The sequence below is a fragment of the Microtus ochrogaster genome, chromosome 5 (genome assembly GCF_000317375.1).
Source record: "Microtus ochrogaster isolate Prairie Vole_2 chromosome 5, MicOch1.0, whole genome shotgun sequence".
NCBI lineage: Eukaryota > Metazoa > Chordata > Mammalia > Rodentia > Cricetidae > Microtus > Microtus ochrogaster.
In genome coordinates, this window is record NC_022012.1 from 61536465 (window position 1) to 61560567 (window position 24103).

At 45.7% G+C, this 24103-nt stretch overlaps 2 protein-coding genes across 6 annotated transcripts in view; one reads left to right on the forward strand and one right to left on the reverse strand.

Moving 5' to 3' along the window:
• Ick (intestinal cell kinase) overlaps positions 1 to 18986 on the reverse strand; it is a 62632-nt gene extending 43646 nt beyond the window's left edge. For 2 of the 5 annotated variants that reach the window (XM_026778970.1, XM_026778968.1), the window contains exon 1: positions 14497 to 14670. The gene's annotated coding sequence lies outside the window, so the exon portion shown is untranslated. Of the gene's footprint in view, positions 1 to 14315; positions 14378 to 14496; positions 14671 to 18930 lie in introns of those variants that run through there. The other 3 variants (XM_026778971.1, XM_013346410.2, XM_026778969.1) reach the window with 3 other exon arrangements.
• An 826-nt stretch (positions 18987 to 19812) lies between these two features.
• The window catches only part of Fbxo9 (F-box protein 9), a 32720-nt gene continuing 28429 nt past the window's right edge, over positions 19813 to 24103 (forward strand). The window contains exon 1 of the mRNA XM_005347596.2: positions 19813 to 20112. Within this exon, the coding sequence (XP_005347653.1) occupies positions 20110 to 20112 (3 nt within the window). The 5' untranslated portion in view covers positions 19813 to 20109. The remainder of the gene's footprint in view (positions 20113 to 24103) is intronic.

The following is a 24103-nucleotide window of genomic DNA, read 5'->3' on the forward strand; positions in this document are numbered from 1 at the left end:
ATTTCTACAGCTTAAAAGTTTAAATGTTTCTCCTCAAAGAGGTAGAAAGAGGGGATCTTTTAAAAAGGCACATAGACCACACTGAACAGTTTACCATCATTTAAAACATATGAACGCAGATTTTCTTAGTATGACCTTTCTAGACTCCCTCATTCTTCCATGTATGATCATCATTTGTGGACTATTTGCATCGAGGACTTGCTTCAAGCTGATGCAAAGAACACCTGGCCACAGCCAAGAAACAGCAGCGGTGCCACGGCTGACCCCTCCTTCACCATGGTCACCCTCATCTACTTGGCAGTGTGCTTACTTTCTATGGGCACCCATAGCTCCTTCTGCAGTGGATTTAGACTCCCAAGCCACCACTGTATGTCATCTTCCAGAAACCAACCAACCAGTGCACCCTCCCACTCACCAAACAAACAACAAGAGCAACAACATAACTCTCTGGAGCTGTGATTTGTCAAGAATCACCGAACTAATGAACTACATTCTTTAGTTTTAAGTTTTTATTATTTTTATTATTATCTTTGTGCGTGCTGTGTATTTGGAAGGGCACGATGTTGGGGAAGTGAGTAGGTGTGGCGTGGCATGAGTGTGGAGGTCGGAGGACAACTTTGTGGAGTCAGTTCTTCTGCCCTTATCCACATAAGGGTGGGTTCCTGGGATCAAACTCAGGTCACCAGGCTTTTGCTTTTGTACCTTTACCTTCTGAGCCATTACACCAGCCTCATAAATAAACATTTATTACTTATTTACTTATTTAGGTTACATCTGCTCTGTTCCTTAGATAATGGTAAGTTGTTGCTCTTTAAAACTAGGGGCCTGCTATGACCAGGCTGCATTTTTGTTGTTACTGTTGTTTTCTAGTTCATTAGATACTTTTCTTCCTCTCCACCCAATCTTGCACGCTGCTATTCAAGGTAATCTTAGTGTTTGGAAGAAACCATGTCACGAAAGTGTACATGCACATAAAGTTAGTAATCAAGTGTTGCTTGGCTTCCTGCAGCCTTAACTGCACAGCTTCCCTCATAGGACCCATTTTCCATTCCTTAATTATCTCTGGCACTCACCTCTGAATCCTCTCACGCTTTTCCACCTCCTTGATGAATTGTGTTGACTAAAGCTTAATAGCGATTATATTACAGCGCTGTGTGGGCACCTCCGCTTCTCTTTTTGCAATGGCCTTATACTACCAATTATTAACAAGAGCCTTTGCTTCGCAGTTAATGCACCGCTATTTCCTTATCCACGTAAATTGGGTAACTGCAACAATGCCTTTCTGGATCGCTAAGAAAAGGACACAATGAATCAGCCAACACACAAATTCCCTAGCAATTCCTCCTCGTTACAATTTGCCATTATTATCAAGAAACAAAAATCAATTATTGTGACAAGATCTGACTGACACTGTGTCAGGGCAGAAGCTTTGTAGGCTGGCATGTCAAATAATTACATAATGATGGCATGACAGATTAGTCTAGTGCCTCTTCACGCACTGATGTCAAATTGACCATGTACAATTCTAGTCAAATTTTGCTGGCCCACCCACCCCTAAGAAGCAGGTTGAGTGGGAACCAGTTTTGATAGTTTTAAAAGTTCTCCAGGGAGGGCTATGGCGCATGGAAGGCAAGGGCAGTGGAGGGAACTAGCACTTCAGAGTGGGGCCCAGTTATGAAGGTGGTTGTGTATCATATAGGAGCTTTAGTCTTTATCCTGCAGAGGGAAACCTCCAGAGTCTTGCAGAGAAACACAAGAGGAAGATTCCCCCAGAGAATGAATAGTTGTTAGGGCAGAGAAAGCAAAGGCAGAAAGTAGGGGCCACTGCCATGGTTGAGGGACACATGACAGAGGCCTAAACAAAGGCAATCGACCTGACTTAATCAGAAACATGAGTAGACACAGTTTGGGATGTGGAATATATGATTATGTTATTTGGACGATGGAAAGAGATTTATTTTTTAAAAGTCTTACTACCTGGGGTGCTGAATTTGAACTCTACAGAATATTTCTCATCTAAGGATGTAGCTCAGTGGTACAGCATGTGCCTACTTGCACATGGCCTGGGTTTGATCCTTATTGAACCGCAAACTAACTATCAAACAAACTAACAAAAACCAACAAAACCACCCCTAAAACCAAACAACCGTTGGTTTTAGATAGCTTTCTAAAAGTTCCACCTTCCGCCTCAGAGAGCACACTAGTGGAACCTAATTTAGAAACATAATACTCAGACTAAGCTGATATATTTCGAGATTTCATGACATTTCATTTACATAAAACACAACAGGAATGGTGTCTACTGGGTTGCGCAACATGGCAATGCTGGGCTCAAACCAAGCTGAACTGCTGTTCACTTCTAGATGCCAAACTTTAAAGAGATACATTAAAGAACACAGTGAGGGTCCTCAATGAGAGCATAGATTGCTAGAGGCACAGGAGGTTGGGGAGCCATAAAATTTTCTCAAGTGTGCAGAAACGGTATTAGAGAAAAGGTTAGTTGCATTCTGTATGGATCCTGAGAACAGAGCAGCTCACCACAGGCAGCCGTCTCCTTCTCCAACCTTAATTACTTTCCATACTTAAAAAATAGAGCGGTGATAGTCAAACTAGCACCACGCAGAAAGCCAAGGAAAAATCAATTCTAAGCATATCTAAGCAAGAAGAAGTTAAACATCTGAGATCAGGATTGTTCAAACAGGGAGAGGATGCTCAGTTACTCTGGGACACAACACGGTGACTGGCAGACAACACAAAGAGGAAGAGAGGGTGTTCTGGCAGATGCCGTAGCTGGCCCACTCAACAGCAGCTTTACCCTTCCTTAGCTTATAGGCCCCTGATTTTATGCCAGATCAGCAGATTCAGGTCTAGAAGCCACCTGCTCTAGTCCCAGGCTTTAATTTAAACCCAGCAAAACACGGCACTTCCTACTAAAAACAGTAAGAGATGGGATGATAGCCCCAGCACATGGTATCAAAAGGGAAGTGAGTGGGTGACGGCAGAGGGCTGTAGTCGGAAGGAGACCTGTGACCGAGAAGCGGCCTGAGATTTGTCTTGATCGCAGCTGTATAAAGATGTGCTGTACTGGAGATGTCAATGCAAAGATGAGACCTCATTTGTTAAGGATGAACAGAAAGACAGGAGCTCAGTCCTGTTTGCCACCAGCAGGGCTGCTGCACACTCCCCAAACATACCTGCCTTTGAGTCTTGCTGGATGACTTAACTAAATACCCTTGATGCTAGATGACCTAACTAAATGTCCTTGATGCTGGATGACCTAATTAAATGTCCTTGATGCTGGATGACCTAACTAAATATGTCCTTGATGCTGAACTCACTCTTCTATCAAGAACAGGTAAAGGCATTCCAGATCCAGCAGGGCAAGGCTACACTGGCATTATTAATGAGTCAGTTTGTCATCACTGTGAAAAAATACTAGACACAAACAACTTAAAAGGAGAAATGATACGTTTTGGTTCAACCCACAGTTGGCTGCCTTTGTTGTTTCTGGACTGTGGAAAAGCTGAGCACTGTGACAAAGGATGTGCTATCAGGCATGTCCGACCTTTAACATTGGAAATGATGTTGTCTACAAAGCTCACACTCAAGAAACACACACACACACACAAATCCAACCAAATAACCCACAAAAATATCTTAATGTTTTAAGCTTATGATTTATGTTGGATGTATGTATAGTTATCATCTGCCATGTATCCTTTGAGTCAAAGAATGAACACACCATTATAGCAAAGTTGTACTTGGGGCTGACAGAAAGAAAGGGATACAGTGGGAACCTAGAGGACACATCCTCAGTGATTCACTTCCTCAGCTAGCACTGACCTCCAAAGATTCCCATCACCATCTGATGCCGCTGTCAAATCATGAACCCACTAGTTAGGTCAGAACCCTTGGGACCCAACCAGCTCTCAAGGATTGCATCCACTAGCTGGGGACCAAGCCTTGAGCTCAGGAGCCACTTTCTTTTTAAGTCATAACAGTCATAAGGATTGAAGAGGCTGTAGTCAGAGACATGCAGAAGAGGTTACTGTTTACTTGCCTAAGGTTTGCTTTGTGCTTGAACCTACTGTGTGTTTTCATTTTGAAAGAACACATGACATAAATACAACACAAAGCTTCAATAAGAAATGTCCAGAATTTACTCTGATAGCAATCAGAGATGCCTGGAGAACTAGCTGGCCAAAACAGAGTGTTCCCTTCTTCACCCTGGAGTATTTTTACATACAATTTCCCTTGCATGGGATCCTTTAAGATCCCTATGTGGGGTTCAATCCCCAGTACAGCATAAACTGACCGTGGTGGTGCGTGCCTGTAAATCCTGGCATTCCTAAAGTGGTGGCAGGACATTCTGAAGTTCAAGGTCATCCTTGACCACCTGAGTTTGAAACTAGTCTGATATACATGAGACTGTTTCAAAACAACCAAAAGAAACCACAGAACTACTTGGTATCTTTAATTGTTATGGAACCCGAACTCCAAGTCAAGTTTCCCTACTTCTTTCCACATTTACCTATGATTAACTGGGATTTTAGCCTGAAAGCAGAGGGCAGCTTCAAATAGCTGTGTTCCTTACAGTTTGCTTAAAAGACCAACAATTGCCTTTTCCACGGTTGTGAGGCAATCCGTATTTGTGTATCCACATTGTTGTACAATAGAGATGGTTATTGTACTTTTTTTTTTTTTTTTTTTTTGGTTGTTTGAGACAGGGTTTCTCTGTAGCTTTGGAGCCTGTCCAGGCTGGCCTTGAACTCATAAAGACCAAGACTGGCCAGGCCCGTCTCTGCTTCCCTAGTGCTGGGATTAAAGGCGTGCACCACCACCACCACTGCCCAGCTTGCATTAATTAATTCTGCCTTTGTTATAATGTATTTGACTGAAGCAAGGTGGCAAGGAAGGCTCCAAGAACTGCCTCGTCTTGCCCAGATCGGTTCATGCATCCATTTTGGACCTCCCATCCTGTCCCATGGACAGACACAGCTACGGATCCTTGCTCACAGTGTCATATAGCAGCCTGTCCTCATTTGTGCCAGCCCCTGCCCTGTGGTGAGTGACCCAGCAGACAGTCCTCTGCAGGGTGCAGCCCACATCTCTCTACCCTTTGTGCTTTCACAGTGCACACTCCTTTTGCACACAGCGGGTTCTTGAAGGCTGGTCCAGATATGAAGTTTAGACTTCACTATTTATTTTCTGTACCTCCTTGGGTACAGAAAACTCGCAGCGTGTCTGTTTCTTCAGGGCCAAAACAAAGATCAGGTAGTCGTTTGAGCTCTCTGGAAGCATTTTGAAGTTCTAAAGCAGAAGAAGAGTGAACAGCACAGGGCAGTTGGAGCTGCAGGCCTCTTAGGCCTCCAGTCACAGGGAGGTTCTCCCATGCTGTTTGGGGAGCGTTTTGTATCAGGGCAATGCTCTATTTAAATAGAAAAAGGCTTTCTTTCAAAGAGTTCTGGCAAATGTTTGAAATAAACGTTAGCATTTTCCTAGCGAGGTGACATTGGCGCAAACCTTCCTGGGCCTGCCCCAGTTCCCTCCTCTCTCTGTTCATGACCGTGTAGCATGCTCATTCACAGCCTGGACACCAGGCCTGGGACAGCACAACTCTAGTCCATTCTTTATTTTGGAACCTTGATGGTCAAGGAGTCGGTGTCACAGTTACATAGGAATACTGTTGTTCCTTTGCGGAACTACAGTTCCCAGCGTTCTCCTGGACACGGACATATTCCCAGAAGCCTTTGTATTCCCCGTTAAAAAGTGAGAGCCGCCAAGCGCTCCCCCCTTCCCCTTCTTTCCCCACCTCTCCTGTTGTCTCTGCACACCTTTTCCTGTTTGTTGTTACCCCTCCCCCATTAAAAGTGCACCCACGTGGGATCACCGTGTGTCTGTGTTTTCTCCCTCGCGTAACATCTTTACCCTCTAACCCGCAGACAAGAAAGCCAGCCAGGAATTAAGAACAAGAAATACAAACTTATGTACAGACTGGTGATTTCTAGCTGTCATCTCCAAAGCCACTTACCCTTTCCAGCTCTGAGAGGAGCTCACAGCCTTGGCGGTTTTCTGCCGAGGTTCTGTTGCTTTCCCCTGCCCCACAGTTAAGTCTGCTTGTGTGCAAGCCCCTAAAGACCCTTCTCACAGGCCTTCTGAAGTGCACTGCACTTACGGGTGTCTAATTACTTTCTGTTTACTAATTACAAATTACTAATTTGTTCAAATCTGGAACAACTTTCTGTGAAGTTCTTTTATAAGCTGCCTAAAAACAGTCCACATCTTTTCTGTTTCTCTCCCAGGACCTAAGTCTTCCGCCCGTACACACTTAACAAATCTTACAAGCATTTTGACTCTGGACGGCTACTTTTTCCTGCTAGGAACAGTGGCTGTGAGACTGACCGAAACTTCATTCCGGAGGACTTGCCTTGCCTGCACCTGCACAAAGGAGAGCAATAAAGGTGTCTCCGGCCCCTGCACTGACTGCACGGGGGAAGAGGAAACCCATCATCTGCTTGCCTTCTTCTGTGCCTGGGAAAAGTGAAGAAAGAGTTCGTTTAGGCTCAGTTTGAAGGTTCAGCTGTCAGATGGGGAAATCCTGGCAGAAGGAAGCAAGTGCTCACATGGCATCCTTGGAGGGAAGCAGGAAGAGACACGGCCAGTGCCCAGCCCTCTTCTCACTTCTGTCCTGTCTGGGACTCCAGCCTCGGGACGGTGCCACCCACATTCAGGGTGGGTCTTCCCTGCTAAAGTTTCTGGAAACGCAGCCACAGACTTAGCCAGTGGCATGTTTCCATGGTGAGTCTAAATCCTGTCAAGTTGGAATTCCAACACATTTAACTCAGTTTACGATCCTTCACTAAAACACATCAAGGATAAAATGGCAGCTTAATATGAAAATAAGAAAAGAGCGGGGACCAGTAAACGTTTTCTGTGAAGGATCAGTAATACTTGAGGCGCCAAGGCTCCACATCCCTTGCTCACCCATCACTGGAGGAGAGGAGCGGTCACAAATGACATGGCTGCAGTCCACCACAACTTTATTCACAAAACAGGCGGACGGCAGGACCTGCTTCCCAGGCCATAGTTTCCTAACCCCCCCAAACAGGAAATCCCTATGTAAATAGAAACACTCTCCATATAAACATTTTACAAGGCACATTTACCAAAATATAGTCATCCCCAGATTCCACCTCCAGGAGGGTGGAGGTTTTAGCATAATCACAATTGCATCCCTAGTACTGGGATCTGGCCCACTGCAGGTGATCTCCCTGCTTCATTAGTCACTCCCACCACTGTTTCTCCAAGCCCCCTTTCTGGAAAAATGGGTCAACCACATTAGGACTCAAAATATGGGCCCTTCTAAAATTGTTGCAGTAATTTTACATGGATATCTTGATAGATCTTGCTTTCTTTTCCTTCGGCTTCACCTGAAATCATTTTCTAATATTTACTTTTGAAGAAAAATAATCCCAAAAGACGCAAGAATTAACCATCATTTTTGTGAACTACAAGTCTATGAAGAAGCATAGTATTTTGGAATATTTGTATATACGTGGTATTTGTATATACTTTAAACATAGACCACAGCTCACAGGCACACTTAAGAGGGTAATTTCATAGAGTATTTTTTATTATGTCTGCATTTCAACCACACTCTATTAAAGAATCAGCTGTGAAAGTCATACACGTTTGTTGGCGGCTGTGGATCCCCAGACCCTGAATTTCCTGTAGACAACTTGTTATGCTTGCAGCTGCTCTGAGCAAAACAACTTTTTTCCTGTGTTTGCAGCTGCTCTGAGCATGAGACCCTCAGGAGTTCCTGATGGCAGGGGAGTGGTTTCTGGTGGGTTTGGCTGGGGCGTGGCTATCAGTGAAGGATCCCTTTATAAGCTGCCTTATATATCATCCCTATATATAATGCCCAATAAAGGTGGCATTCTAGTTTCAAGGATGACCTCTCTCTCTCTCTCTCTCTCTCTCTCTCTCTCTCTCTCTCTCTCTCTCTCTCTTTCTCTCTCTGAATGTGTTTAAATCCCCAGCCCCTTTCCTGGACCGAAAACTGTACTGTAGCATGTAGTGTGTAGAATAGGCACAGTTTGCTGCACAAGTTCAACTGTGGGTGTTATGTTGGAACTTAAAAAGTTTCACATTTGGGGGTTGAAGAGGAGAGATAGCTCGGTGGTTAAGAGCACTGACTGTTCTTCCGAAAGACCTGGGTTCAATTACCAGCACCCATATGGCAATTCACAACCGTCTGTAACTCTAATTGCAGGGCGCTGGACACCCTCACACAGACATACGTGCAGGCAAAACACCAATGTACACAAAATAAAAATAGTTTAAAAAAAGTTTCACACTTTGAAACATCAGATTTTTGTTGTTTTGGTTAGAGATGGTACGGTCAAGTAGGTAACTGGATATTGTAACCCTTCAACTTAGTTCTGAAGAATTACATTTTTTATTACTTTTTAAGTTTTAGATTTATTTACTTCATGTGGATGAATGTTTCACCTGCATGTATGCATGTCTCCTAGGTGTGTGCCTGGTGCCCAGGAAGGTCAGAAAAGTATATTAGATCCCCCAGAACTTTAGTTATAGATAATTGTGAACCACCACGTGGGTGCTGGGAATCGAACCTGGGCCCTCTGCTCAAGGGACCAGTGCCTTTAACTGCTGAGCCATCTTTCCTGCTTGTGAGCATTACATTTTAATGTGGTCTCTATGGCCGGCATACTAGCAGCACTCTATCCTGTGTTATGCTATGCCTATAAACATTACATTACAAAACTACTTATAATAATCTTCACTCCAAAAAAAATATGTTTCTGCTGGGTATGGTAATCCCAGTACTGAGAGGCAGTTCAGGCTCACTATGAGCTTGAGGCCAGTCTAGACAACGTGACAAGTTCCAGGGCCAGCACAGGCTAAAGAATGAGACTGTCTTAAATAAATATAAATAAGATAAGATAAAAATAAAACCACCATGTTTTAAATGTGTACTTCTCACATACCCTCAGCCACCACTAGACTGCAGTGGCCACAGAAGTCCTCTACCAATAGGGGAAAGAATCAAATGAAATACGAAGCACTACTGTGCCCATTCCATCTTAAAAACTGAGTATTAAATATTTTATAATATGAGCTATAAAAATCCTTCTCTTGCCCATATCCAATGCCAAGCTCTTGAATCCTGTCATGGGGGAGACAGCCCATGTAGACAAATGGAAAAGCTTGCTTTACTTAATTTGGTATGATGATTTGGGTTGGTGGTCTTTTTTTGGCACCTCTGGGATTAACACAAGAAAACTGGAAAGTCTTTCTGTACGTAAACTTGAAGACCATCCAGTACCACGACTTTGCAGGAGAGGTCAGAGACTCCACATCAAACCTTTGCCATCTTCAGAGGGCACACTTTTAAGGCATGAAAGTGAACAGCCTTTCATCCACGAAACCTCTGTAAAAGGCTTGCAGGTTCTTTTCTAATCCTGAAACCCTCACCTGATTTCATAGATCTGCACAGTGGGCTTGTGAGTTACTCTTCCTGTGAAGAGTCCACCTCTCAAAGAGGGCGAGAGACACTTCAGTAGCTTCATGGGGAAATTAGGAACATAAGGGTTCAGCTTGGGCTGAACATTTCCCCGAACTGTTCAACAGGGCTCCGTTCCTCACTGGCAGGTAGCTCAGACTGAGCAGAGAGGCGCAGGGTGCCACAGCATTGAAGTTACCAACTCTGGTACAGTCTGACCTGCTTCTTTTACTTCCTGGGCTTCAAGTACAGGCAGCTTCAATTTCTTCTTCTCACAATATTTCCCCAGGATTTCAATGCAATTTGCCCTAGAAATTGGTTGATTCACCAAAGTCATTTTACAAAGTAAGTTGTTGGAGTTTTATTAGAGACAGGATCTCACTCTATAGCCCAGCCTGGCGTAAAGCTCACTGTGTAGTCTAGGTTGATCTCAAGCACAGAAATCTACATGCCTCAGCTCCTTGAGTGCTGGTATTACAGATGTGAGCTACCATACCTGGCTAGAACATGTGTACTTTGACAAGGAAGTTAGCGTTGTAGTCCAAAGGTAAATCTTAACATAAGTAAGGGCATGTCTCCCCTACGACCTCAGAATAGTGTGTCTATCATCCAGCACACGCCTCTGCACACTCTTAGTCAACCACATCATCTATAAACACTAAGGTCCAGCCAGAGTCTGATACTCTAGTCACAGGATGCCCAGGCCAGGTGTGGCATCTTATATGTGAAATGTCAGCACTCAAGAGGCTAAGGGAGGACTGCCTTGAGTTGGAGACGAGCCTGAACACAAAGATCCTGCTTTAAAAAAAGACGGCCATGGAGCCAGGTGTAGTGGTGCTGCATGCCTTTAATTTCAGAAACTGGTAGATCTCTGTGAGTTCAAGGCTAGTCTGGCTGCATAGCAAGTTCCAGAACTACACAAGGAGACCCTGTCACAAAAATAAGTAAATTAGTAAATAAGTTTAATTTAATTGTAAAAAACTAACATGGCCTTCAAAGAATGCTAATGAAGAGTTAAGTGAGATACTGCTTCTCGGTCTACACGTCAGCTTGTACGGAAAGGTCACTGTCCCTAGTCAGTCTGACACAGAGCCACCTGAGAAGGGAGCATCAATTGAAGGACCGCCTAGATTGATCTGGGGGGACTGTCTTGACTTTTGATATGGGAGGGCCCTGCCCACTTTGGGTGGCACCGTATCCTGAGCAGGTGGTCCTGGGCTGCATTAGAAAGCTTAGCGAGTATGAACTGTGAGCCACTCAGCAAGCAGTGTTCCTCCATGGTTTCTGCTTCAAGTTCCCGCATGACTCCCTTCAATGGTGGGCTGCAAGCCATAAGGGAGAATAAACACCTCCTCCCCAAGCTGCTTTTAGTCAGTGTGTTCCATCTCAGCAACAGAGAGGAAACTACAATGGTCACCGTACCCAGAAGTGTGTCCAGAAACCACCCAGTAAGTAGTCTTGCCTAAACACACATAGTTAAAGCTGGGTGATGGCTCACACTTTCAATCCCAGCACTTGGGAGGCTGGGGGCTCACCTGGCTCCCTGGCCTAGAGAACAAGCCTGTGTCTTAGTTAGGGTTTCTATTGCTGTGAAGAGACACCGTGACCACGGCAGCTCTTGTAAAGGAAAACACTTAATTGGGGCTGGCTTACAGTTCAGAGGTTTAGTCCACTGTCATCATGGTGTGAGGCATTGCAACACGTGGGCAGATGTGGTGCTAGAGAGGTAGCTGAGACTTCTACATCTGGATTGGCAGGCAAGAGGAAGAGAGCAGGACACTGAGCCTGGTTTGAGTTTCTGAAACCTCAAAGCCCACCCCCAGTGTGACACACTTCCTCCAACAAGACCACACCTACTCCAGCAAGGCCACACCTCCCAAGAGTGCCACTCCCTATGAGCCTATGGGGGCCATTTCCATTCAAACCACCACAGCCTCTGTCTCAAAAATCAAAACAAATAAATATAAATAGACAAATATATATATATATAATCATACATCTTCCACATGCAGATAAATACATTGGATAGGTATATTTTTTAACTTGACAAGATCCCACAAAATGAAGTAGAAGAGGTTGCTGATTTTTTCTTTTTAAAGGCAGAAATATTCTTGGCAAGGTTCAGAAGGAAAAATAGCAACAGATCCCAGAAGCAGAGCTGTAGCCAGGAATAATGTAATCTCCAGCATTTTCAGTAAGAGTAAGATTCACTGCAAGGTCAGCGTGGTCCTTCTCTAGGCTCGACTATGAAATGTCTACTACAAATCTACCAATGTTTGTTTAGGACTCTGCCAGGCACTGCGAAGGGATAAGCAGAGCCTGGGCAGCCATCACTGAGTAGGCGCTGTAGACCGTCTTCACGTTACAACTGGCATGAAGAGAAGAGTAATGCTGGAAGAATCCAACATAGCCCTGTGACTGAAAAATAAATCAAGCCCAACCGTGACTTTAAAACCACAAGGACAGACTGCCGTGCATAAAATAAGGTTCTATGTCTCAAAGACTTAAAATACTAAACTAACTAGATAGCAATATAATGACAGGCGAGTGAACAAAGTAAAGAAAAGGAGGAGAAATGAATGATTAAAAAAAATAGGACTCATGGGACTGGGGAGTTGATGAAGAGCTGGCTGTGCAAGCATGAAGACCCAAGTTCGATTCCCAGCACCACACATAAAGCAAAACCAGGCACAGAGGTGCACCACTTGTCATCTAACTGAACCAGTGAGACCCTCAATGTTGACCTCTGGCCATACACATCTACACATACATGTGTCTGCACACACACATGAGCATATTTACAAACACACAAAACGGTATCCTCCCCCAGGGATGGGTACTATTTGCCCAGGAGAGTGTGGTTATAGAGAGGAATATGATAGTGACACTTGGGTGACCGGAGTCTGGCCCCCACAGTAAGACAATAAAAACAAAGAATTTAGATATGAAGGATGAGGTCCACAATAAGAGGCCCTGAGATATCAGATGGACTAGCGTAGAACTAAGATAACAGATGGCAGAGATAACTAAAGACTGCTAGGCCAGGAAAACTATAACAAAGTTATCACATGAAAAACTTAGACAAGGGCAACAGAACGAAGAGACCAGAGAAGGAAGCTTCTCATTCATTCACTCCCTGGGCAAACATTCAATGAGGGCTTACGGACAGGCGTGAGGCGCCAGCGGGGAGGTGATTCCAGTGTCCCAAGATGCAGGAAGGGAAGGGCAGGATTAGATTAGCTATAGAGAAAGATCTATATGAAACACATTTCAAAGGTCTTGATGACTCACTGACACCAAGGATGATGGAGAGATGGTTAAAGATAGTTCAAATGCTTGGAAGTTGAAACAATCCTCAGTGTTACTGGGACCTTAAAAAGCAAGAGGGGGAAAGAGAACACCACAACTATGAAAAGGGCTTTGGTGGGGTTGAACAGCCAGTCAGCAGAACTCCAGATGGCCAGCTCCTCACTCTGTAACAGGGAAGAAACTTCAATAAGAGAGACGGTTTCTTTGTCACTGGTATAAACGCTCAGTTCCCTTGGCAAGAATGGCAGGAGTCTGCCTACTCAGGTGGGCTCCATGGACCCTGCAGCACACCCCTTCATTATCAGAAACTGGTTGGTCTCGCTGAGAATTGAGGCTGCCCTCTTCCCACCCAGTCACCAGTATGACCAAAGAAAGGGATAAGGCAAAGTAGAAAGGGAAGAGCAGAAAGTGTTTGGGGCCACTGTAAGCTTGCACCTCTGAGGCAGGGGCTGACCCAGGATGCTATTTGAAAACAGGGAGGCAGAGGCAGGAGGATCTCTAATCCCAGCACTAGGGAGGCAGAGGCAGGAGGATCTCTGTGAGTTCGAGGCCAGCCTGGTCTACAAAGCGAGTTCTAGGACAGCCAGGGCTACACAGAGAAACCCTGTCTAGAAAAACCAAAAACTCCCATCACTGTCCTGAGTTCTACTCTGACTTCCCAGTGTTTTATAATCCTAGGCCCTTAGGAAGGCCTTAAAGAATCCACCAGATTGTAGTGCTTTTTTGTTCAGAAACTATTTCAGATTTGCATATTTATGCATACATTAACTCCTGGAACAGTCATGCATACAGTACACAGATTTCTCAAATAACTTATGTGCTGACCACACTAATTTAAAGCTCTTTTAGATTTGTATGATGCAAGGGCAGCATGCATTCCTGGGACACACCCGAAGCCCCGACTCTCCAGGAAATGGGTGCGATGAAAACTGTTATTAAACTCCTCTTACTACAAAGAGCGCTGGGGCCACATTTATAAAACAAAACTGTCAATAGCTCAGAGATCTAGTCCGGTGTGCAAAATCCAGTGTAGAATGTCCTCAGCTTAGTAAAAGCTACTCTTGAGTAAGAAGTGGAAGCGAATACCCTCCCCTGCAGATAGACGCATTAATTTTACCCCCCTGTACAAGCCATAAATGCTAGTGTCAAACTTTTAAAAGGTTAACACCACAAAATAAATGGTTGCTCTGGAAAAAAAAAAAAAAAAACCTTTCACTATCTTCCTCCAAACGTCTGAGACGTTCGAGTGCTAGTAAAGAAATCAGAGTAGAAGGAAATCTGGGGGAAAATGGTTCCGAGTAAGTGTTGAGTGTTCTTGCTCAGACCCCTGTGCGGCTGCCACGGGCCTAGTTAGGGAAATGGTAAGCCCAAGTCATCAGCACCAACCCACTCGCATCCCCACCCGGATCCCACCACCCGCGAGGGGTTTCAAGTCGGCTAGGATGCACAGCTTCTTCAGAAGGAAAGGTAAACACACCCATCAAGAGCTCCGGGGTCGGGAGTTTTCTCGGCAGAGACGAGATCCACAGGAGGGCGAGGTCCACGGAGAAAGCCGCAGTCCCTAGCCTTCCAGGCTGTGAGTTCGCTCGGGTCAGCCGGTACCGCCCAACACCCAGCGACAGGTCGTGGCTCAGCCCTCCAGCCCCAGCCCCACTTACTGGCGGCGATTGCAGCCTGGCGGCGCGTGCACTCGAGCAGCCCGGCAGGCAAGGGTAGTGGGATCCAAGCGGGCGAGCCCGGCAAATCCACACCCGGCAGCGCGTGGCATCCAGCAGGCACCCGCCGCTCCGCGGCCTCCGGTAGCAAAACAAACAAAAGACAGAGAGTGGCTTCTAGTGGGAACGACCGGCCGCTTTCCCTGGAAAAGCTGCCCTGCAGCTCCCCTCGCTGGCCCCGCGCAGCCCTGCACCGCCACCATCTTCCGGATGCTCGGCAGAGGGCAGCGCTGAGCTCCCGGGCTCCCAAGAGCCCACCTTGGAGCTGCAAACCCACCACCTGCCAGGCAGGCTGAACCGGTACACGCAAAGAAGGGGAACCCTGCTGAAAACATTTTCCTGCTTGCGATTAAATTGTATACTCACAACGAATTTTGGTGCCTGTATTTAACCACCGTAGAAAATCGCTTTCAGCACTGTTTTAACTTAAGTTTGAATGGTCGGGTGGATACCTTTCCACGTGGGAAACCATCCAGTTGCAATCTGCGTTTGCTCTCCTTCCCAAGCAGTTGTAAGAAATCTAACCCCATTTGCAGCAGTTCTCAACCTGGGAGTTGGGGCTCCTGGGGGGAGGTGGGGGCCTACGACCCTTTCACAGATGTCACCGGAGACCATCGGAAAACAGTATTTACATGCACTGAGGGGATAAAGGCAGGCAGGGCTATGTGGATTCTAGGTCAGTTTGGTCTACATAGTGTGTTCCAGGATAGCCGGGACGATATAAAGAGATCCTGTCTCAAAAATCCGAAATTAAATAAATAATACTGTAGACGTTACCTGAAATCATCTTAAGGGAAGACTCTGGAGCACTTTGAAAGCTCCAAACAACCCCCTCTCCCCCTGCCCTTAGCGTTCATTGTTCCACAGAGGTACCCTTAAAAGGCTAGTAAAAATGAATGGCTAGGCCTCACACCAGATGTTCCTGGAGTAGATGCTGCTAGTCCGGAGACCCACACCGTTCTAAAGAACACTATTTTGCCACAGTAGCCGTTTTCCACCGTTGATCTTTGGTGAGTTTAACTCTCCCAGTTTGGGCTTGACCTTGACACTGAGATGGTGCAAGCAGAAAGATCAAGCTTACAAAGACAACTCGGCTACACCAGCGCTTGTCTTAAAAATAAAATAAAATAATCTCCAGCTCATCACCATAACAATTTCCTTTCATTACTAACTTACCCCGAATTTACTAAAGCTGCAAGCACTTACTGCGTCTGTTTCTGTTGAAGAAACCTACAAGACAGTCAAGTTCCAGTAGGCTTCTGCCAACATTTATCTCTTTGCTTACTTCTCTGACAGCCAACCCACACGGCAAGTGAAAAATCACAGATCATCATCAGTGAACGTAAGACAAAGAGCCTAACTAGTCATATAGTGTCCATAAAAGGCAATTTTAAAAGTAACTAAAATGATTAAGTTTTAGTATAATTTAATGGACCAAGCCAGTCTACCTTGCAAATACGGGAACTATCTTGGTCTACTTTTGGCAGAGGCCCACTGGGTTACTAACTAGCTTAGATTAGTAATTCTGGCCCTCGGGAAATAATAACCCTGTAAATCCATGTTGAGATAATAAAAACCAGTGATGAGGGCTCCTGGATAGCCCAACTAAAATCGATCAGCAGCTGTGAGTTATAGCTGTGCTTTAATAAAACAGGCTCTCTCACTGTGAAGCAAACAGCGCTTCAATAAAGCAGGTACGCAATTTCTCTTCACAAATATTTATTTTATTAAGCTTTATTATTTCATTAACTTGCTAGGAAAGCAGAAAACATCTGTGTTAGTTGGTCAGCCTACCTTGACCATTCAACACTTTTCGATGAAACTGACTACTTCTGAAACTATTTCACATCTTTTTCCTTTGAAAACTGACCTTTAAAAAATTCCAATCTCTTTTGTTATAACCCCCCCTTTTCATTTAGAACCTATTTTAAAAACATAATTAGGAGAAAAAATTTCTTGGAAGACCTAAATTTTAGAGTCCCCTTAAAAACCAAGAGAACTATTGAATTTTTGGCCTCCATTGAATAGAAAGGTAGTTTTAATAGGTGGCTAACGTAATGTACAAATAAAAACATCCACAAGAGAGGACCTTTATAAAACATAAGATTTAGGCAAGATGTGTCCACTGGTGCAGTAGTGGCACTGGTAAAATCAACTGCTTTCTGATTGGCTCTGAGACCTGCTCCACAGGAAGAAAGTCATGTTTGTTATAGTAAGACTTGTCAAAAGTCTATGGCTTAGGAGGTTATAGGTTCTATGGAGGAGACCCATGACTGTTGCTTTACGAAATGGACACGCTGTTAAACTGCCTTTTCAGTATTTGTTTATACCCAGAGACTAGAACTACTCTCAACCTTACCTAGTCAGGGAAGTGTCTTCTGCGGTGGGCAGCAGTTAACACAGACTCATAACTGGCCTAAGGGATGCTGTCTGGGGTGGAGGTTCAGCATCCTTTCATTTGCTGACTAAAGAATTAAGAAGCAGGGAGCTGGAGAGACGGTTTGGCCATTACGCACTTACTGCTTTTGTAGAGGCCTGGATTTAGGTCCCCAGAATCTCTATGAAATGGTTCACCACTCACCTGTCCCTAACACATGTGGTGCACATAAACTTACGCACACGCACACACACACACACACACACAAACATACAAAAAAGTAAGGAAATCTTTTTAAAAAGGGAATTAGCCATGTATGGTGGCCCATGCCTTTAATTCCAGCACTCCGGAGGCAGAGGCAAGCGAAACTCTGTGAGTTCAAAGCCAGCCTGGTCTACAGAGTGAGTTCCAGAATAGCCAGGGTTGTTACACAGAGAAAACCTGTCTGGAAAAAAAAAAAAGATTAAAAAAGGAATTAAAAGGCAGGAAAGAAATCTTGGGAAGTCTGAGCAGTGTTATGCCCAGATCCGTGAAGTTTCCCAAAAACCAACAAGGAAACCGAGTCCCATACGTAAAAGCAAAGAGCCTTTATTTTATACAAGTTTGCAAACTTGGTCTCTCCGTGTGTCCAATGTCTTGGAATAATTGGAGAGCCCTGAGCTCAGTTAGAGTTGGGTTTTTATAGTAGTAAAGGTGGGGGTGAGGGATTTTTAAGGTTCAGGACGCATGATTGGCTGACATTTGTCTAGGGGTGTCCTGGTGAGTGTGTGCTGGCAGTGATCCTATCCACAACAGTAGAACATTAGGAATTTCCTTTGGACAGTCTGTTCTTGGGTGGTGCCTGGGTAATCTTAGTTAATGTGGTCCTTCCTGCAACCAGGTATTGCCTCAAGGAAAACTACTGAAACTCAGGCCTCTATAAAGCTTATCACGGCTGGGTCCTACACTGGCCGGCGGTAATGGTTGGAAGAAAAAAACTTCCTTTGGGTGATCTGTTTCTGTTAAGCTTATCATGGTTGGCTGAGTCCTACGAGCAGAGTCATTAATAAAAGAACTTAAAAATGAACCCAAGCAGAAGCTCAAGAACAAGGAAAAGCCTAGGGTTGGCAAGCTGTAAACCCTGAACTGCCAGGAGGAACAGAACAGAGCAGACTAGCAGGTATGGATGGTGTCTGCAGTCACATGACAGAAAGGGTAACTCTGGAGAAGGAGCAAGGAAGCTCAGAGTCTTAGAGAGTTTAAAAGCATGCTTACGTTCTGGCTACAATCTTAAAGAAAAAGAAAGGAGAAAAAAAAAAGTGTTCAGGCAGACCTGAACAGACAGACCCAGGTGAACACGTTATGCTGTCTTCCAGAGAATGTACAGGAGACGGGAATTCTGGGAAGGAAAATTACATTATCTTATGAACCCATCTTCCTTAGCCAAGTGTCTGACCTATCCCACTAGATTAATTCTTAATGCAGGAGACAAGGACAGTCTCCATGTAGAGGTGGATCCCATATTTACAAAACTGTGGTGCACGCTTTTAATCCCAGCACTCTGGAGGCAGAGGCAGGCGGATCTCTGAGTTCGAGGCCAGCCTGGACTACAGCGTTCCAGGATGGTCAGCGATATACCACAGAGAAACCCTTTCTCGAAAAACCAAAAACCCAAACCAAAAACCTGGGGGAAATAAGTGTCAGTGCTGGGTACTAAACGGGACATCTCTATTCATTCCCCAGCTCCCACCTCCAGGAACATTAAAGAGGACGGCATGGGGAGAATGTGAGAGCCCTTGGGATCGGGAGGAGTGCTCGAAAATGCTGCTTTCTGGACATGACATGATAGTTGTCATTAACCCACTGCAGTTATGATTATTCCTACAAAATCAAGTCATCAAGATCGGGCAATATTCCAGCAGGCAACACTAACTGGACTCGGTGGATGACAAACTAAAAGAACAACACACATAGGATTTGCAATTTCTTACTGTAATCAAGTTGTACCCCGTCCCTTTTACCTCCATTTGTTTGCCGAAGACGTACTTCATTTATGAGCTCCAGAATAAAGTAGCACAATAAAATTTTAAATTCTGTGAAGTCGGATGAATGTAGCGTAGCGTCCTGGGGGTTAGGTCCTGCCACTTACAGAAACTCAATAAATGTTGTCTAAATGTCTGTGCAAGGCTAAGAAGCCCGTAAGTTTTGCTAGCATATGTCTGTAGGTGAAAAAGTTCTAAAACGTGCAATCCAAGTGCCTCCTATTGACGTGGAATCGGATGTTTGGGCTTTAAGAAGTGGCACAGGGCTGGGGGTGGGTGAGTGTAAGTTCCGGCTCAACGTGGTACAGCCGACTACAAATCCCGGCGTGCCTCGTCGCGTCGTTCCCTCCCCTTCAGGAATCGGGTTTCGGGCCTAGGAAAGGCACGTCCTTCCTCCGTGGTATTGTGGGATCTGTAGTTCGATCTGCTTAGCGTTGGCTGGTCCCACTCTCCGGCTGCACGCACGAGCGTCTGTTTTCTTCGGTCCTGAGGCTGTGGGGTGCAATGACTGCTACTACTCTTCGCATTCCGACGGGGCCCCCAGTGTCCCAGGCCGCCTAAACTTCAGTTCCCTAGCGTCCGATTAGGATCGCTTCAGGGACTCAACTCCAAATTCAGGTTTAAACATTTGAAGCTAACGTCTGCTCCCTGCTGCCTTGGTGTCCTCAGGACCAAAACCAGGCGGGTTGACTGAGGCGGGGCAGCCCGGCCACGCGGAGGGCTGCACACAGTAGGCCCATCAGCCTGGCCCGCCACGGGCGGCTGCTAACCCGGCAGGCGGCGGCGGCCGTGCGCATGCGCGCCGCGGCGGCGCAGTTTCCGCAGCTGAGCAGACAGCTCCGGCGCTGCATCCAGATCGCTCGTGTCGGGCCGACGCTCGTTTCCTCGCTCGGTGCTCGGCCTCCGCTGGCAACCGGCGACCCCTCCGCAGCTCGAGTCCCCGGCCGCCGCAGCGCGCCTACCCCCGACCCCCTGTCCCGCGAAGATGGCTGCCGTACGCCGGGCCCGCAGTTACTGCCGCTGCGTGGTGCGCTTCTCCGACCGAGAACTCTGCTAAGCCCCGCTGCAGCAGACGGACAGGAGTAGACACCCGGCAGCCGCCACCCCTCTGGGAGCCGGGCGCGGGGAGCCCCTCGATTGGGCCGGCCGCCCGCCAGCATGGTAACCGCGAGGGGGCGGGCAGCTCGGGCTGGGCCATCGGGGCGGGAAGGCGGCCCCGGGTGAGGGTAAGCTTTGACGGCCAGCGGAGGAAAGGCCGGCTTCGGCGCCCCAAGACCGGCCGAGCAGGGAGTGGGGACTGAAGTGCGCGGTCCTGGCCTCTGTGCCAGGGAGGTGGCACTGGAAAGCGGAGACACTTGTTGATTGCTCCTGTTCTGGCAGCAGGGCACACAGACGATCTCTGCGTCTTCGGGAGCCCCGAGTTTAGGACACACTCACGCCCCCGAGGCTTCAGCCTGCTAGGATGATGATATTGGCCGGCAGTCCTGGCAGACTTGGAGGACTCCGATCTAATTTCGTGGTAGCGAGGGCCTAAGCCGCTTCTCTGTGTGCAGATGAAGCGACTGTGCTAAGCTGCTCTGGTCTCACGGGACTGTGGCATGGAATGTGTAGTCTCTGCAATGACTAAGAAACTAATCTCCGGCTAGGGCTGAACGAATTAAGAATGAAAGGTACAGACTGACTAGAACACCCAGGTGATTGTCGTTCCTTAAGTGAATTGGCTGAAACGATTTATTTTTATGTAACTAATCCGGAACAGAAAACGTACTAATTGATTATTCTTCTAAACTTTCAAAAGTGGTTCTCTGACCAGGATGAAGCCCTTAACCTTCGTATTTAATTGACCCCATCTGTGAAGAAACTGATTCAAGTATACAGTGATGCTTGAGTAATTTTCTATTACGAAAAAACTGAAAATTTCCCAAGCGCCTGTTTCAAGTGGCATTGAAATTGATCAAATGTAGTAAAATCCCAGGTCATACTTTCAAAATCAGGTTAAAAGTGGATTCAGTGGGGAAAACTCGGGAGAAAAGAGATGTCTTATTTCAGGTTTCCCATTTTCTTGTCTTTGAGGTAGGCATTATGTATGGTGTGGGTTTTGGTGCCGTACCTGATCTTCTCCAATTGTCTTTACAGATCTCTCTGTCTCCTTAAATTAAATTGTTTTTAAATTCGTGTGTGAATGTGAGTGTGAGTGTATTTGTATGTGTACAGGATAGTTTTATGTCAACTTGATAACAGGCCAGAGTCGGCTGAGAGGAGGGAGCCCCAGTTGAGAAAATGCTGTCATTAAGATCCACTGTAGGGCATTTTCTTAGTGATTGATGGGGGAGGGCCCAGTCCATTTACTGTGGGTGGTGCCATGCATTGCCTGATAGTCCTGGGTTCTATAAGAAAGCAGGGTGGCGCACGCCTTTAATCCCAGCACTTGGGAGGCAGAGGCAGGCAGATCTTTGTGAGTTCGAGACCAGCCTGGTCTACAAGAGCTAGTTCCAGGACAGGCTCCAAAACCACAGAGAAACCCTGTTCCAAAAAAAAAAAAAAAAAAAAAAAAAAAAAAGAAAGCAGGGTGAGCAAGCCATGAGAAACAAGCCAGTGAGCCGCGCTCCTCCATGACCTCTGTCTGCATCAGCTCCTGCCTCCACATTCCAGCCCTATTTGAACCCCTCTTCTGACTTCCTTTGATGATGAATAGTGATATGGAAGCAAAAGCGAAATAAACTATTTCTTCCCTAAGTCGCTTTTGCCCATGGCATTTTAATCACAGCAATAGTAACCCTAACTAAGACAGGGTGTCATGGATGTGTAGATGTCTGCAGAGGCCAGAGGAGGATTCCAGTCCCCTGGAGCTGTTGTGTGCTGATGGACATGGGTGCTGGTAACCAAACTCAGGTTCCCTGGAAGAATATCCAGTCCTCAGCTGCTGAGCTCTCTCTCCAGCTCCACAGAGTCCCTCCAAAGAAAATGGAGAGATCCCAGCGTAGTGGCTCACAGTTATAATTCCGTTCCTCCTTGCATTCAGGAGTCCAAGGCAGGAAAATCTCTGCCAGTTCAAGGCCAGCCTAGGCTATACAGAGTGAGACCAAGAATCACGTCCTAAAGGTAGCAAAAAAAGATATGTTCTTTGTCTTCAGTGCACTCAATCCACTGAAGGGAACAAATACTTTCAATCCAAAACTAAGGTAACAAAAAGGTAATTGGGAAAAGCTGCTAAGGTGAACTTTTACCTGACTTTTGACAAGTAGGAGCAGCGAAGTGAGGAAAATGGTAGTCCAGGTCCAGAGAGCAAGCAGCGCCACCTGGCGTGAACAAGGGAAGCTCTTCAGATGGAGTTAGCTTAGTCTGACTGCCAGGTAATAGCTAGAAGGCCGCCCGACTAAAAGGATACTCTGTTGGACTCTGTCTTCTCATATTAGCTCACTGAGGGTTTGCAATGATAAGTCGACTCTTAAAAAGAGCAGCATGCTTCCCAGAGGGATCTATGCATCTCAGAGTCCCGCATGTATTTCCTAGTAGATCAGTTTCTTACTGCAACAGAATTCCTGGTATCACTTGTAAAGAATTCATTTTGGCCCAAGGTTCTGGAGGATCAACTCTGGATCCAAGTGCTTTGAGCTTCTAATGAAACAGCACATCATGTCAGAAACACATGAACGAAAATGTTCACCTCGGGAGTCGGGACACAGAAAAGAAAGGGGCCCCACAGTGTGTTTCAAGGATATATCCCCCATGACTCAGGCACTCCCGCTAGGTCAGATTCTACAGGTACCTTCAAAGTCCAGGAGTGCCAACCTAAAGGACCATGCCTTTTACACAGGGACCTTTTGGAGGGTTCTAAGCCCTTTTATCCAAACCCAGGCTCCAGACTTAGAACTGATGCTGCTTCATTTATGTCTTCACTGATGTAACCTTTATAGAGCAGCAAGCATTTCACTGTGTACCAGCTAGTCAAGTGGTATTGGCCCCCTGCTGGGAGTCTGGTTGCTCGAGATAAGGGATGAGCAGAGCTTGTTTATGTTGCGCTGTGTGTGGTGCAAGTGTGTCTGGTTGCTCTGTTCAGAGACCTGTGGTAACAAAACCTTTTCTCTCCTGAAATAGTTTGCAGCTAAAATTTGCTATTATAAAAGTTGCTATCTTTGGAACTAGATGGAATTGTTTTTGTTTTTGGCTTTTCTTTTTTTCTGGAGTGGTGTGTGTGTGTGCAGGTACATGTGTGTATGAACCTGTACATGTACCCTTCTGCATGTGTGTATACATACTAGAGGCAGGAAGATTGGTTTTATTATTATTCTTAGCTAACTTTCAGGGTTCTTTCCCTCATTGCCACATTTCTGTGTAGGACCAATCACAGTGAGTGTTGAGCAAGTTCCCCTTGCTGCTAAGTTATTAGCTAACAGGCTGAACTGAGGCAATGCTTCACTGACCTGGGAAGTAGGGTTATTTTAGTTATTTGGTTTACTGAAACGAAAAGGATACAATGGAAATAGTAAACTGAAACATGTTTTAAGCCCAAAGCTGCATACTATAATTCAATTCACCTTTATTCCACTTGAAGTCACTCCAGTGTAAAAGATTGGGTTTATAATAGATAAAATAGAAGAGGTTGATTTGGTTGGGATATAACTAAGTGGCTCAGTGGTAGAGTACTTGTTTACCATGTGGAAAGCTCTGGACTCAATTTCTCAGCACTGAAAAAAAAAAAGGAAAAAGAGAAGGGCTTCCTTCCCTCCCTGCTTTCCTTCCTTCAGACAAGGTCTCACTGTCTACTCTTTCACTGGCCTAGACTCACTGTAGACCAGGCTGGCCTCTAACTCTAGGAGATTTGCCTGCCTTTTTCTTTGTGGAGATTAAAGGCATGTGATAGCATGCCAGGCTGAGGTGGATCCCCTGGATGTATGCCACCATGTGGGTGCTGAAAACGGAACCTGGCTCATCTGGAAGTGCAGAATGCTTTTAACTGCAGAATCGTCTTCAGCTCCCAAACTAAAGGCTGGTGGTTGATTCTACGGTATTACAAAAATTAAAGTCCAAATTTTCTTTCATTGGCATCATTTAAACTTACCAAAGTAGTTATCTGGAGAGAAGCAATTGTATTTCATTGGCACGAGACATCGTAGTCCCCTTAACTTGCTGAACTTTATGAACACAAAAT